At 33.9% G+C, this 16,760-nt stretch overlaps 2 protein-coding genes across 3 annotated transcripts; one reads left to right on the forward strand and one right to left on the reverse strand.

Annotated features, from left to right (window-relative positions):
* Positions 1–1,778: 1,778 nt before the first annotated feature.
* On the forward strand, positions 1,779–5,364 carry LOC114726326 (protein GAMETE EXPRESSED 1-like). Its single transcript, XM_028912902.1, has 7 exons — positions 1,779–2,251; positions 3,479–3,541; positions 3,674–4,064; positions 4,170–4,298; positions 4,417–4,603; positions 4,782–4,929; positions 5,016–5,364. The coding sequence occupies exons 1-7, from the start codon at positions 1,779–1,781 to the stop codon at positions 5,287–5,289; spliced, it is 1,665 nt and encodes a 554-aa protein (XP_028768735.1). The 3' UTR covers positions 5,290–5,364.
* Positions 5,365–7,068: 1,704 nt separating this feature from the next.
* LOC114726330 (transcription repressor KAN1-like) lies at positions 7,069–10,718 on the reverse strand. 2 transcript variants are annotated; one of them, XM_028912909.1, is made up of 6 exons: positions 10,404–10,718; positions 10,152–10,228; positions 9,616–9,661; positions 9,046–9,208; positions 7,523–7,619; positions 7,069–7,391 (listed from the first exon to the last, which is right to left on the reverse strand). In XM_028912909.1, exons 1-6 carry the CDS (start codon positions 10,678–10,680, stop codon positions 7,260–7,262), a joined length of 792 nt encoding a protein of 263 aa, XP_028768742.1. In that variant the 5' UTR covers positions 10,681–10,718; the 3' UTR covers positions 7,069–7,259. The 2 variants fall into 2 exon arrangements, with proteins under 2 accessions (XP_028768742.1, XP_028768741.1); XM_028912908.1 differs by having other exon boundaries at positions 7,523–7,622.
* Positions 10,719–16,760: the final 6,042 nt, after the last annotated feature.

Below are 16,760 nucleotides of genomic sequence, written 5' to 3' on the forward strand. Positions count from 1 at the left end.
CACTGAAATCACGATATAAACACTAATAATTTCATTTATAAGCAAGCAAATAACTATACGTGAATATTTAATGACACTAGATTAAATAGTTTTCTCTTTCTTAATCTATGAGAAAACAGATTCTTACAAATAATTTGTGTTGCTGTAAATTTAATATTCATAAAATTTATCCTCATATGATCTGCGCCAATTGATATATTATCACATTAAAACTATCATTTTAAGCATTACATTAATTTATTCAATTACTACATTGAAATTCAAAATCAGAAATAATAACGATTTTCTTTTTTAGAAGGAACAAGGATTGAAACTCAGAACTTTGTTCTTGTGTATGTTAATGCTCTCATATATCTTGCGTGCAAATGTCAATTTCAATATTTCGTTACTCTATATTATTTAATATAATGAGATTTTTTTAATTCTAATTATAGTTCTATTCTTTTTTTAAAATACAATTTATAGTCTATTCTAATTGTTGGAAAAGATGTAAATTTTTATGGCCAAACCGCTTCGCGCCCTTTTGATTGTTTCGAGTTATTAGGAAAAAGGAAAACGAACCATTGTCTTCCACAAGACTTGTCTCTTCGTTTTGGCATCAACAGACTCGTCACTTTCCATCTACCAGTTTCCATTTTAAGCATTAACAGCCTCGCTTCATCAAACCAGAGTCCTCTGAAATTAAAAGGAATCGCCTTAATCTGTACGGTACGATGATGTTTTGTTCCCTTGCTTCAATCCTTTTCATTTTTTTTTAAACCAGATGTTTCAGTATCTTTCATGATGTAATTTTTTTTTCTGTGGTTGAAGACTGTACACTCTGTTTTTTGACTTTTCCCCACCTGTTGCTATCACCTTTTCGCTTTCTTTTCTTGAACTCCAAGTCTCAGTTTGTCCCTTAAAAAAACAAAAAGAAAAAATATCCTACCGCACAACAAGAACAGAACGTAAGACTTTTGTGTTATAAATCTGTGTTTTTTGTGCATATGTAACGAGAAGTTCAGATAGATTCTGTTTAAGAATTTGCAAGGACTGTAGATGAAACAAGAATCGGCACTACAGTTCTCTGTTTTACGACAGTATAACCTTAGAGGAAAACATACATGAATTTGAAATTCTATTCAGGCCACATATACTGGAATTTGAAGAGACTGAATGATGTAAACTTAAAGTGCTTTTCTCATTTCTCTTTTATTACGTCTTTCACAAATTGTTGTGATAAAGTTGTTGAATATTCAGCCTGATGAAGTTTGTGAACAAAGAACGGAGTAATTCTCATTCTGTCGTCTGAATTGGAATCTAACACTTGTTTTACTTTCACCATTCGATCATAATTTATACAATAGATTCAAATTGATCGGCTACTATATTGTTGATCCCTTCTCAAACCAGTCCAGAAACGCAGATTTGGTTATGGAATTTCATCGATGGATTTATTCGTTTTGCCGACAATTAAATTAAACCTTCATACATGACGTTTTTACTAATACGTCTCCATGATTCATGAATTCAATATGTTATTATTTTGTTTTATTCCTTAAAAAACATTAAATTTGACTGTTTATGATATGAAGGGACGGCCAATATCTTTCTCGATGTCTTATTCTAACTTCTATTATTGAAGATATTCACTCTGTTCTCTTTATCCACTGCTTTATCACTTTCTTTTCTTGAACCCCAAGTACCAAAACCATGCGAATCGTTTTGAAAAACTTGTCTAACAATCTGGGGGTTTGAGCTTGATGCAGAATTATCAAACCTTGTACGTGAATTCCGACATGGGTGGTAACCATGGTCGTCTTATGGTTTTTATCGTGCTCTGTTTCTTCACAAGAAGCGAGTCATGGAATTGGTTCTCATCATTATCATCAACCTCCGGAAGGACCCATTGTGGATCAAACACAGTGAGAGGTTCAGTTGCAGAATACTCAGCGGAAGGTTTAAATGACGAGAGGGGAATAAAGTTAGTGGAGAACGCAAAGGAGAAAATGGTGAGATCAAACTGGTGTTGGCAAAACGCATATAAGAATGTATTTGCAGGGTGTTCTGAGATTCTAGCAGATGAAGAGAAACGTTCAAGACTTGCTTGGCATCTCAGTGATTGCTTCCAAAGAGACTCTGGTCGGCCTCATTTTCCACATTGTGATGCGAAATCACCCATGTCTAGTTGCCTCAAAGCTCTCGATGATCTTGCCCACAAAGTCTATCTTGAGTTCTATCTCGAAACCAACACAATCTGCCATCAGTTGCAGTAAGTGCCTTTTTTCCTCACTCCTGTTTCATCTTCTTTTTTTATTCTCTCTGTTCTCTACGAAACTTAATTGTAGTTTTTGGGGATTTTGAATGCTATATAATTTGTGTGAAAATTTAGCATCTGTCCATTTCTTTTTAAAATTGAAGTTACTGGTATATAGTAGTTCATAAACTTTGAAATAAGATGTTTTCCCCACTCTGTTTCTTCTGTTTCTTTTTATTTTCTTGGATACTCTGTTCTCTGCAAAGCTTAATCGTAGTTTTTGTGAACTTGAATGTTATAATTTGAGTGAAAATATAATCCTACTTTACGAAAGAGTTATGAGTCTTTTTTAAATTTAAGTTTCCTGTGTATAGTGTTCATAAGCTTTGAAATAAGATGCCTTTTTCGGAGAATAAAATTTCACCAAACACAAATTTCCATTTCAAAAGTTCAAAAGATTATATACAAGTGTTCCAAAATTTATATAGATGCTTCTGCGGGTTTTCTTTGGCGTTTGTTAAAATAATACCCCATTTTTATTCAGCAAACAGTATTATTGCGTGTTTTGTTTTGAAAGATGTTACGTTTTTCAGAGTATAAAAATTCAAAAAACATAAAAGAAATTTAAGTTTAGGATTTGAATTTTATCATTTTCGAAACAAAAGCTAGTCGTAATATTTAGGGTAGAAATTTTCACAAAAGCATAATTTTCAATTTCAAAAGTTTAGGGCATATGATTTTCAATTTTCTACACTAACCTTTTTTAATATAAAATAATTTACTACTCTATAAAATAAATTTTAAAGCTCGAAAGATTATCCATGATTGTTACAAAATTTATATACATGTTTCTGCAAATTTTCTTCGTTGTTTATAAACACGCCCCTTTTTGATTCATCAAATAGTAATATTCCATGTTTTTATTTCGAAAGAAGCCTTCAAAATTGATCGACATTTTCAAAACAATTTTTCAATCCCCAATATAAAACATTTTATTAGCACCAAACCAAAAACCCTCGACTTCTCATCATTATTTCCCATCAAAAATACCACCCAAATCATCCCAACAACTCATCAATCCCTCCCAACATTAATTCACCAAACGCTCACTAATAATCTTCAGTTTTATTAATAATAATAATAATCCCCTCCATTCCTAAAATCTCCCATTCCCTCAGTTATTTCTCATATTGTTCATCTCACACCAATATCTCTTTTCTTTTCTTTTTAATAACATTACAGAGCTCACGCCTTCAAACACGAGACAGAGAGACTCATCACAGGCCTCAAAATTTCAGCCCATACGTAGAAGACAAACTAGAGCCATATCCGACAAATCCGAGAATCTCTTGCAAGAATCAAAGAAATTTCAAGATTTGTTGATTCATTAAATGTTCGCACACAAAAAATAGATTGAAACTGTTGTGATTGTGGAAGATCGTACGAAGGTTTTGATGAGGAATTCAGAGAGCATATATTTGAGCAGGGGAAGAAAATTGCAGACTCACAATTACAGTTTGCGGAAGTACAAGAGGATATGAAGATGAGATTTAAGGAAGGGATTGAGATTCTGAAAGAGTCGCAGAATAATTTAGGGGAAGAAATAGGGAAGATAAGGGATGAATCCATTGAGATTCAGAAGGAGATCATTAAAGTTGGAGACACAGTGTCACAAGAGATGCAAAGTCTTCATAGTAAAACTGAGAATATTGTTCACTTGGCTGCTATTTCCTTGGACAAACAACAACATCTCATTCATGGCCAATCCAAAGCACTCGACAACCTCAATTCATTATCTGAGTTCCAATCAAAAGCACTCACGAAACAAGGTTTTCCCATCATTCTTTAATGTTTTCCTCAATTTCTGCTATCACCAATTTTTTTTTAAAAAAAAATTGTGTTTTTTCCCCCTTCCCTTCACCATTACCACTACAGGTTGACTTTCCAACAGCTTGCTGAGTTTGGACAGAGACATCACCAAGAGCTTCTTCTTCGACAGGAACAAGTTCAAGGACTTCATGATCGTTTAATGACGAATTCAAAATCAATACTTGCTGCTCAAGTAAGTAACTAACTTAACTGCTTTACCAGTTTCTTTCTTTCTTTTCTTTTCTTTTTCTTTTTGCCTGGATCTCAAGTTTTTTTTTACATATATATATAAATATTTTATATGTTTGCAGGAATCTTTTGAATCAAAACAGGCTAGCATGTTCGCTGCGTTGGACAAGATATTTTCTCTGCAGAATGCTATGTTTGTGGAATCACGAATGATCAAAGCTTTTATTGTTTATTTTGTGTCCATTTTTGTCATCTATATGTTGACCAGCACGAAGCAGACGTACAATACCAGGCCGTGGCTGTATATTGGTAAAAAAAGAAGAAGAGGAGAGCACTTAAATTTTTTTGAATAAAAAAATTTGGGTGTTATTTTTTTTGAATTTGAGTTTGAAAATTTTGGGAATTATATATATATATATATATATATATGTGATTGTGGGGTTTAATAATAGCGAGGGACTTTTTTTTTTTTTGGTGGTGTTGGCAGGACTTTGTGTTGTGTTCTTAATGGAAATAAGCATCGTTCGTTTCACCAGCGGTAACATTGAACAACAGGCTTGCATCATTAGTATCATCAGATCAGTTTTCATGATCATCGCTTCTGCTCAACTTATCTACGCCATTTTCACTTACAGGTAAGCTTCACACAAACATAAAAACCTTCACTACTTATATATATTATATATATATATATATAACATAATTTTTGTTAATTATGCAGAGATTATGAAGTTTTGAACTTTCACTTGCTGCGCGATCTAGTTGATAGGGTTACCATCATGGAACAGCAAAAGAAAAAACTGGCTTGGGTGATGGATGAAGAAGAAGAAGAAGATTTGGAATGGTCACGATGGATTGATACAGATTTGCCAGAGGAAGTGAATTGTATTGAAGATCCAGATTTTATATTTCCAGAGGAAGAAGTTGGGGAGAATTCCATTACTGTGTCTTCCAGGAAATATAATTTACGAAGTCGGAGAAGCCATTATGGTTGATTTAATTAAATTGACAGGGGATGAGCACTTTCATGTTTTGTGATGAGAAAATATGTAATGTGTATTCTATTTAAGAAAATAATTTTGGGCAGATGTAGGCCCCAATAATTTGACACGTGTGCTGTATTGAGGATTTGTGAGTGAATAATTTTAAGATTTAAAATTAAATTAAAAGTATGGAATGGTTTATATGCATGGATTATTACACGCTGTTTCCCCCTATTTTGAAAAACTCATTCCATTGCTTTTTTTTTTTCAAAAAGATTTGGGCGAAACATTCCATTGCATTTCTTATCTAAAAAGATATGTGCACAGTAAATAATCCACTTTATATTTTATATTTATCTATTTTTTTCAAAATAGTCCCTATAATAATAGTAGTTTTAGCCATTACACTTAATTAGTAAAGATATTTTAGGAAAGATAACATCTATTTATTACAAATAACTAACTTAACTAATTTTTTTTAATATACTCAAATTATTGAACTAGTTCTTATATTAAAAAGCGTAAATAATATTATACATAAATGAACTGAAATTCAATTAAACATAATAATAAAAGTTTTGTGCGTGTCTTTTTAGCAATTTTGTTTTGGGTCTATTCCTCTTGGTAACAAAAAGACAAATTATAAGGAATCAAAAAGGCCCAATCATTCCACTGTCCAATAAGGCCCAAAGTCTTTATTGTCATCCGTACTTTTCGGACTATGTCGTCCTCATCAATTGCGGGTGGCAATCTGCACTATATATTGCTTTACTTCGCGACACTTGCGTTCTTTTTTTCTTTTCTTTTTTTTTAAATATGATGTTTTAAATTTCATCATTACTTATATACTATCTCCGGTCCTAATTATAAGACCCAGTTGACTTATTTGAGGAGATTAAGGAAGTAGGTTAAATTAGTTATTTATAATAAATAAGTGTTGTTATTCCTAAAATATCCTTGCTAATTAAGTGTATTGGCTAGAACTATCATTATTAGAATGACTATCTTGGAAAAAAATGCATAAATATGAGAGACAAAATGGATTGGGGTCTTATAATTAGGACCAAATAAAAAGTCAAATGGGGTCTTATATTAAGGACCGGAGGTAGTATTTAACATTTTCTTCCATGCATCCTTTATTCGTGCGTATTATACCCTACGTTGCGCTTAATATATTTGTTAGAATTTGGTTGTATTTCAATGAGGAAGGCTTGTCAGAGATATAGGAGTGTATATTGGATAATACACTTTTTTTAAACCATCGTGTTGGATAATACACCTGAAACATTAATCCAGGATTTAGAGAGAACTCCGTTTATCTATATGTGTCTATTATAATTAACTCTCCGATCAAATCTGGTATTTTATCATAAATATAATTAGATTTAATTTGAGGATGGATTGTAATGGATATGAGTAAATAAACCTAGATTTAGCTAATTGTACTGGCTTCATGCTTGTGTTTTGAAGATCATACTGATTAGCTTTGCACATATTAATTGACTTATCACAATATATTATTTATACATCCTCTAATGCATTTCAGGATCGACGTGCCTTCATTTGTATCCTTTTTTCATCGTCTATAAGTACGAGTCACATAAAATATATAAATATATATAAACACACACACACACACACATCTTAATTACCCCCCTTCTCTCTTCACCCTTGATTTCATCTGAATCAATCTCATGTGATTTATTGTCCTAATCATCCCCTCACCAATAAGAAAAGTTAGAATCTAGCTAGCTGTATAATTAAGTAAACAAAACTGCTCATGAAATCAAAATAGATCACTTGAGAAGAAACCAAAAGCAGAAGTATACATATATATGTCGCAGGGATTATTTTAATCTTCTCTTCTCACTGGCAATTATAAGACCACCTCTCTCTCTACATTTGAAGAACGAATAAGATGATGAACTTGTCGATCGCCATGGATATATATAGCTATAATTATATAATGAAAAATCAATTAGCTAGGCCTGTCCTCTGCCACCATTCCAATCTGGTCTTCCTAACGTAAACTCCAAGCATGGATTCTTGCATTCTCTATTGACATCTGACAAACTGTTCTTCACTAGCACTCGTGCTTCCCTTGAATTACATTCCTGCACGCCCATATTTAATTTTCATCTCAATACAATTTATTGAGTTTTCTTAATTAATATATATATCATGTAAATTAATTATAATGAGAAACAAAATAATCAAGGCAATATTCAAAATAAAGTACTTATACCTGAGTTTGATGCCCTCTTGACATCGGTTGTGAGTGGAAGGCAGTTTTTCTGAGACCATCCATATCATAAGGATTATTCTGTGGCGGCCATGGCTCTCTGCTGCTCATTAATTGAAAAGGTGCCACAACGATGAACTAATTCCATCAATTAAATTACCGTATATATATAACCTTAGCTAATTCATGTAATTAATGGCAGATTTATATCATTTCAATACTTTACAACTATATTATATGTTACATTACATATTTGACAAAAACGGAAACTAGGTGTACAGATTGAGGTAGAAAAACAGCGTATTACGTTCGTGATCTTATACCACGTACTAGGCTACCTTAGCTAATTTTATATCTTATACCACGTACTAGGCTACCTTAGCTAATTTTATATCTAATTATAACGATAATTAGATAACCTAGGTATAATGAATCAAGCAGTCGAAGTCAAACAAATGCGTTAAAAAAATGTGCTCAACGACGTCTCTTAATTGATACTATCTTGGTGCTGAGTCTGAAAGCTGTTCTTCTACGCACATCATGAAAATAATTAAGACTAACCTTTGAATCAACATTTCGTTTTTATATGTGTAATATACAAGACTTGATCATATAATAGCGCAGAATGTAAATAATTGTGTCTTAAATTTCGGCCTATTTCCAAGCACATTTTTCATTCTTACAAGCCAGAAAATACTCTCAGTAACTACTATATATTCTCAAAATCTAAAACAATTTACCCATTTTCAACCTAATAATGTTTTTCCTGTCAAGATTCACCATTATTCTCCAAGGGAATAGATCAATCTCTATATATATCAGCTTGAAAGTTCAAAACTCTATACTGACCATGCACCCGCTTTAATTTCTTCTTCCCCATGTAAATTACACGACACATCTTCTCACACAATGTGAAAGTACATCTATGGCTCTCAACGTGAAAGTATTTACAAGGTTAAGGAATGGTACTTATTAACAAACTATAACATTTTGAGTTTTCTTTCACAAAATTTCGTAATACTGTCAATTAAGCATCAACGAAGAGAGACACACACATCCAAAGGAGAGAAAAGTGCATGCAGCATTATATATAGGGTGCTTTTTCTTATAGCGTTTCGTCATGTCTGGTGTGTTGCTTTCCTTTGTGAAAGCCATCCAATTCCAAAGCTACAAAGCTATGATGTGCGATATATTCCTTAAGGTACAAAATTTATGTGAGTATGTGCGCGCACAAAAGAAACAAAAGAAAGATAAAACCCCAACACAAGTAAAGCAAAAGCTGAGAGACAAGAACCCTTTTTTATTCTTCATTATAATCTTAAAAAGATGGTGCGGACGTTGAGTTGCATTGATTTCTAAAGAGATACCATGCAAAAGCAAAATTAAAGCAAAAGCAAATCAGATACTCAATCTGCCATAATCAGAGTAAAATATGCACCTCCATGCAGGAACATATATATAAAGCAAGCAATTCTTTTCCTAAATAATTAATATGTAGACAAATATAATATAAGTGAGGTATATACCTTGAAGAATTACTCCATAGAGTAGTAGAAGGATGGTCTACGTCTTGTTGCAGAGATCGATCTGCTGATCGGCCTCTTGGATTGGAAAACTGGCGAAGACCACCACGATCGGCGTTGCCACCGACGGGGGACATGTCATCCTCACCAGATCCATCTGATTGGCCTGCAAAGAAGGCAAAACCACTCAGTATTTATATTACCAAGTAGATTGATTAATACTCATATATACAACTATTCGATCTTAATGACAGATTAAATTATAATATGGTGGTATATAAAACACAAACAAATATAAATTCTAATATGCTTTTTGGAGTTGTGTGCGCGTACGTGGCATACCTGATAAAGCGATAAAATGGTTATAAAGGCGAGAGACAAAGGAAAGAGAGAAATGCTTATGGTATAAGTAAAAGTTAGATTAGAATACATAGAGTACTGTGAAAAGAACAGTGTGTTTTTGACATTTCCCCTTTCCTTGTTTTTGAACGATACTTATTGGGGCGTGTTTAGGAAGATAAGACTACTAAACAATTAAAAAATTGTTGGAGATTAAGCAATAAGAATTACTACCTGAGGAAGCAGCAGGCTTGTCAGTGGTCTTGACTGTTCGATACATCTGGGAACAAGTCACAGCAAGCCATATATATTACGAATGTATTTCCACAAACGGAAGAGAGCAAAACCGCTATTGGTTTATTTTAATCGGAATTAAAAAAGAGAACAGAAAAAGAAATGACGATAGATTCCCATTTAGATGCCTTCTCACTCTAATTTTCTGGGATAGTTTTGGTCATTAATCACGAGGTAGGCTGATGTGTGACAAGATTGCAACGAGTGTGAGAGAGATGTATTATTGGAAAATGATGACATTTTGTTTTTGGTCTGTGGTTTCTTCCTGTGTGTGACAGCAGAGAAGCTGTGTTTCTGTGCAAGGTTAGTCTCGGAAGTTGAAGGAGCTTCTATGACTACTACTGTGTCTGTGTTCAATTAGATTCAATTAGATATTCACTGCCTTCTTCATCGGCTACTGTGCCCCTAACCACGTCACAGAGAGAGAGAGAGAGAGAGAGAGAAGGGTATTGGAGGTTCAAAGTTGAAAGCTGTACCTGCAAATGGCTTTTAACATGAGCTAATGTGAGATCTTTCACATCCATCAGCTCCAGAACTGACTTTGGAGTGGCTCCTGTATACAAATTCACCATCTCAATATATCAGTTCAGTCCCTTTCATCTCTTAAAACAAAAGAAAAAAGAAAAACCCGCATACAGTACACTGGTAATAAGAAGAGAGAGAGAGAGAGAGAGAGTCGAAATGAAAAACTGATCGATTAAACAGAAAGATGAAAAATGGATATATACTTTCATGGCCGCCAAGAAGCTGAACGGCGTGAACGAATCTGGCATGGAGGGTTGTAGTCCAACGCATTCTAGGAGCTCTCATGCTTCTCCTGGAGGGTAGTTTAGGCATCATAAACCTGGATCTCATGAACCCCGATGAGGATGTGGCCTCCTCATTGCGATGATGAGAAGCCCCGACCCCGACCCCATAGTGCAACTGATGATGATGAGATTTGAAATTAGCAGGAGACGACCCGTTTAAAACCCACATCGGATTATCCAATCCTGATGCTCCCATCGTATTGTTATTATTATAAGCCCAAGAAGAGGAAGAGAAAGAAGTGCTAGAGGGCAAGGGATGATGCAACCACATCTTGTGATGATGAAGATCCTTTCCGGTGGAATGGTCGACGGGCAAGAAAGGGAAGCAACGGTGGTTGTGATACACCGGGATCCCCTTGATGGGTCTCAGGCCGACGTCGGAGGACGCATCAAGGAACGAATTCATGTGGTTCAAGTGAGAGTTTGTGGCGGCAGAAGCATTAATGGTGGGGTTGTGATTGTGATGATGATGATGATGATAATGAGAAAGAGATTGGTCTGTGCGGAAATTGGGAGCTAGAGAGAGCTCAGTACGAGCTTGAGTTGCCAAATTTGAAGAAGAAGAAGAAGTGGTTGGAGGACTTATGTGAAGGGAAAGATCAGGAGGAGAACATGTGGAACTGGGCTCGATGGCAATCCCTTGTAAGGGCATCTTTTTTGAGGAACTCGCTCGCCAAAGTTAGTGAGAGAGAGAGAGAGAGAGTTGATGATAGCAGAAATGAAAGTCCAATCCTTTAGTTGAGCAGCTCTTTTGCTTTTTTCCACAGTCTTTCGCGCCCTGCAAAAGAATCTGGAAAGCTAGGTATATAGAGTAAGAGAGAGCGCGAAGAAGAAGGGGAGGAAGGCGGAGTAATAATAGTGCCTTTTTCTCTAAACGCAGACAGACATGTCCAAGAAAAAGGTGAAGGAAAGAAAGAGAGAGAAAGAGAAAAGAAAGAGAAAGGGAAGGAAGATGGAAGGAGAAAGCAGAGGTGGTGGTGCGTTTTGTTTTCCTCGAGAGTATATGTTGGAAAATGACAGTTGCTACTACAAACAAGTGAGCAGGAAGAGGAACAGGAGAAGGAGGAAGACGATGGAAGATCTCTCTCTCTCTCTAACTAGTCAAACTGATCAGCAAAAATGTACCAACAAAATGTAACCACTTTGGATATTTCTTTGCCCGCAGACGACGGGTTCTAAATTATCAGACACATTGAAAGACGCCTCTCATTCATCTCTGCGACTCGTTCCTTTTCCCTTTCTCTCCTCTCTCTCTCTCTCTCTCCCCCTCTCCTCCCTCTCTCTCTCTCTCTCTCTCTCTCTCTGTGTCGTTTCATGAAATAATAAAGTATTAAATAAAGGGAAAATTACACTCAGGTCCCACAGAGTACAATTAATATCAAAAAGGTCCCTCGAAATCGCGAAATGATTCTGAAGTCCCCAGGGACCTGTGTGTAATTAATTCTAATTGTGAAATTACCTATTTACCCCTTTTAATTTTATTACAGCAATTCGTTTACAATCTCAACAGTGGCTGTTAACAACCCGAGAAGACGTGATTGACAACCTCGGCAGTACTCATGACGACTCACTCTGTGGAATGCCAGGGGTGTTGTTGAGGTTGTTAACCACCTCTTCTGGGTTGTTAACAGCCACTGTTGAGGTTGTAAATAGGTTCTAATTTTATTGTGACAATTCGTTTACAATCTCAACAGTGGCTGTTAACAACCCAAGAAGACATGATTGACAACCTCGGCAGTGCTCATGACAACTTACTCTGTGGAATGTCAGGCGTTGTTGAGGTTGTTAACCACCTCTTCTGGGGTTGTTAACAGCCACTGTTTAGGTTGTAAATAGGTTCAAATTAACAGGGGTAAGTAGGTAATTTCATAATTAGAATTAATTACACACAGGTCCCTGGGGACTTCAGAATCATTCGCGATTTCGAGGGACCTTTTTTATATTAATTGTACTCTGTAGGACCTGAGTGTAATTTTCCCTTAAATAAATCACCCAACGCTCTCTCACTCTCATTTTTTTAGCTTCAATGAGAATGCTAATTGAGCTTCCACTATACCTTTTTGGTTGTCACAAGTTTCAATTTCTCCGGCTACTTACTGTGTATTTCCCTTCGATTTTTGTCATGCTCTTTAATTTGTACTAATATTCTTTAATTAAAATATTTTAAAAGACACGTACCAAGCTGTTGACCTAAGTCAGACTGATGAAGACTCATTGTTGTTTTCTTCATTTTGTTTGCATCTTCCAACATAATAATCCCCAGCTCGTCGATTATATTACATACATATTATAATCAACCCCCCTTCACAAGCTATTTTTTCTTTATCAAACAAATATAAATCTGGGTTTTGACACTCAAAATCATGCCTGCTGGCTCTTTTCCCGTCGATTATATAATCTTTTATCTCCTCGGTGTAATTGAAGAAACCTTGAGCTAGAGGGATATATAGATAGGGATGAGATTAGGGTTTTCCAAAACCCTAGGCCAAATCGAAGATAATCATGATTTAATTATTGCAGACAATATGGGATCTTTAACTCATTCTAACCGGAAGAAACCCATCTCATTAATGGCTGACACCGTAGATAACAAACTTCTGGCTCATAGGGGGTGTCGACTGACTTTTTAAATTAGAGTCAATTTAATTAATTAATTAATTTAACAATAAGATCGAGATTCATTTTTTTGTGCAGAATGCATGCCGGCATTGTTACCGAAGAGAACACTAATTCAGAGGCTTTGTTTGGGTGGTCCATTCAATGCATAATCGGGTGCTCATTAAATGCATGCCATTTGCTTCTTACTAGTAATTGATTAAAATTAGCTAAATTAAGTACTCCTATAAGGCACTTCATACATGCTCTGTCTTAAAAATTTAATCAACTGAGTAATTTTTCAATTATATTCCTATCCAGTACAGAGTATTCATTTTAAGAAAATAATAATCTACATAACAATAATTTAGAGGTGAAATTATAAATTTATATAATAAGCTTAGCGAGATGATTTATATTAAGGACAAAATATGACATTTTCTATCTTATAAATAGGATCAGATAAATAATTATAAATTTGATTCTTCCCTTCTCAGTTCTGACCGTTCTCTTTCTTTTTTTTACTCTGCCATCTTTTTCCATGTCTTGTTGCAGCAGATGATGTTTACCCGACATGCATCCAGGAGTAGTTAAATATTTTACTCGGATTATTGGTCTTATTATAAAGGAAAATATGATTAATTTAATTCCTGGGTCATCGCCATTACTTTTGGCATGTTCAGAGCTGTGTTGGATATATAGTTGCATTTATAAAGCTCTCAATCCGTCAGACTCTTGTCCTCTTCCCACAGATCCAAATTCTCAACATTCATTTTTATTAAGTTTTTTTTGCCAAATCACGTTATCCCTGTAGCCACTTGATTTTCAATTACAATTCATATAATTCATTTCCTTGAAATGAGCTCCATTCACAACAAAAATTGCCATGAATTTTATTCCTTTCTTTTGAACCTTTTATTAGTGCAATCTTGAAATTTCTGTATTCATATTATCATCAAAAGGTTTATATAGGTTGTATAGCAACTGGAAATTAATATATGTCTATAATTCATATAAAAGAAAACGTTCGTTTTAAATGCAAATAAAATTGTCTACATTAATTAGAATTTCAATCTCCATTCATTTTTATATATGTATCCAAACGTGGTCGGCAACTAGCTAGAGTTATGCATCAGGTCGACATTTGATCAGTCAATTAAAGTAAACAGTAGAACTTTGGTCAAGGTTGTTAAATGCAGAATATTGAAACAGTGTTTAGAAGCTCTGTGGTCGCATCAGTTTGTGTATATATATATGAACGACACTTGAAAAGGTATTATATTGTAATTTTCTTTCATCCCAGTCGTTGAATTTTGGGCTTTGTTTAACTCTAAAATTTATAAATACAAATTTTAATTACATGGTTCAATGCGCTTTGTATAATACATTATAAATCAAAATTGATAAGGCCATATCTCTAGCAACCATAATTTCTTGTTTCACAGTATAAGGCACTCGCAAGATAATTAATATTTATTTATCAATTTTTCCTATGAAATTAATAATTAAATGTGACTCCTAGCCTCCCTTTTGCATTCCCATTTAATATGGATAAGTTGCTTTTTAAAAAAAAAATTGAGATAAATTCAATGAGCTAACTATTATTTCTTAGTTATGGTAACAAGTAAACTAGCTAGTCAAAATGACTTATATTATTATAGACTAAAAGAGTAATCCAGATGTGTAAATTCATGTGAACTTGATCTAGGAAAAAATCATTACTTTATTATATCATCAACCTATGGATTTAATATAAACACAGTACTCATTATTCAATTAATCATAACGACTGTAATTCATCATCCCTTAAAATATAAAATCCTAACCAAGTGAATATGACGTCTTTATAAATAACCGTTGCGTGCAAGGGAAGTGTACAATGTCCTGTTCGGCCTATATACTACTCCCTCTGTTCCTTATTATAAGAGACATTTAGTGCTTATGACATGTTCCTATATACAAGAGACACTTAAAAGTTGTCTCTATTTTTTTGTGTTGATTTTCTATTTTACCCATATTTATTGTCTCCAATTCACACACTCTCTCCCTCTCACTTCTCTTTCTTTCAATAATTTAATTGTTCTCTCTCATACTCTCTCTCCTTATTAATGAGGGTATTTTTGGAAAAAAATTATATTTTTTACACATTGATTGTTCTTAACTACTTTTAACTGCTTTTTTGATCAACGTAATTCGGTTATTCGTCTCTTATAATAAGAAACGGAGGGAGTATAATACACCCATTACACTGCGCCGACAGGTGTTTCGGTCGGATAAAAGTAATTAAATTCTATTCTTTTTTATATATACTCTTCCGGTCCTAAATATAAGACTTATTTTATAGTGTAAATTACACTATAAAATGGGTCTTATATTTAGGATCAGAGGAGTATTTTACTTATCTACATATGTAGAAATCGTTTTCTATATAATTGATTGAATTAAACGTTTTGACTACGAGATTGCAATTTTAGGGATTAATAGATATTTTTACACTTTGCCCCACAGAAATTAGGCAACATATAATTTCATAAAACTATACCAAAAGGGAACCCCCCCAAAAAAATTCATATTAATATATCAACAACAGCTAGCATAAAGCGTTATCAACTAAGATCAGTTTTATAGATTACACGAATAGTATTACGTTAACTAATCAGATAAAAAAAAGACATTAATCATGATATCTATATATACAGTATCAACAAATCATAGAATAACAAATTTTGCCCCACATGCTTCTCATTGCCGTTTGATCGATTGGGTCCCACTCTATAACAACTCGTTGTAATTGATGTGCAAAACAAAATTTACTGTAATCATGGAAGAATTATAATGAGATCTGAGACAAAATAATTATCAGTGAGTCATAATAACAGGTTAGAAGTCGTCATTTACTAACTTGAAACTTATTATTGCAAGCTACTTTATCGTTGAGATTTTTTAGTAATTATATTCCTTATTTGAGATTTTATGACAATTCTCCCTGTATAAAATTATGTAATTTACTAGTTGGTTTTTCTTCTTTTCTTCCGACAGTTAAAAGAACAGGATCGGAATTTTACACGAAAAATTAAAGCATAGCCATTAATGAGTCAGTTTATGCTATGAGGCTGCATTTTGCTGTAATCTATATTATTTGGTGGGTCCACAAAACAGTGGTTGGTTCCGCTTTCACATATATATTATATATGCTACCTTTTCTAAATCAGTTTCATTTCCTCTTTTGTTTGATTCTTTGGGGCAAACTTGGCCCTCCATTATGTACTCTCTTTATTGTTTCATTACACACATATATATAGCTCGTTGTTGAATTTTCCAGGTATAAAGGTCATATATGTATATATGATCAAATAGGTTAAGTCTAGGACAACGCACAAAATTATTTTGTCACAAGATATGGCAATTATATATACTTTTGACATCTCCAAGACTTCAAATCTACTCTTAACCTTTCAAGTTTCAACCTTAATTACCGTAATCAAAGTCAATCTTTCTTTCTTTTTTTCAAAAAAAAACTGTGCACATAATTTCAATTTCTTACAAATTATTTAAGAATATACTAGTTAACAAAATGGATGTAGAACATTGAGAGGTATTAAATATTTCCAACATAGAATGATTTATATATGCATTTTCAGAAGTGGCTTACACACATATGCATCAAGTCATCTTGTATAT

Source organism: Neltuma alba, unplaced genomic scaffold (assembly GCF_004799145.2).
Source record: "Neltuma alba isolate B1F8T4 unplaced genomic scaffold, ASM479914v2 tig00012373_pilon, whole genome shotgun sequence".
Lineage (NCBI taxonomy): Eukaryota > Viridiplantae > Streptophyta > Magnoliopsida > Fabales > Fabaceae > Neltuma > Neltuma alba.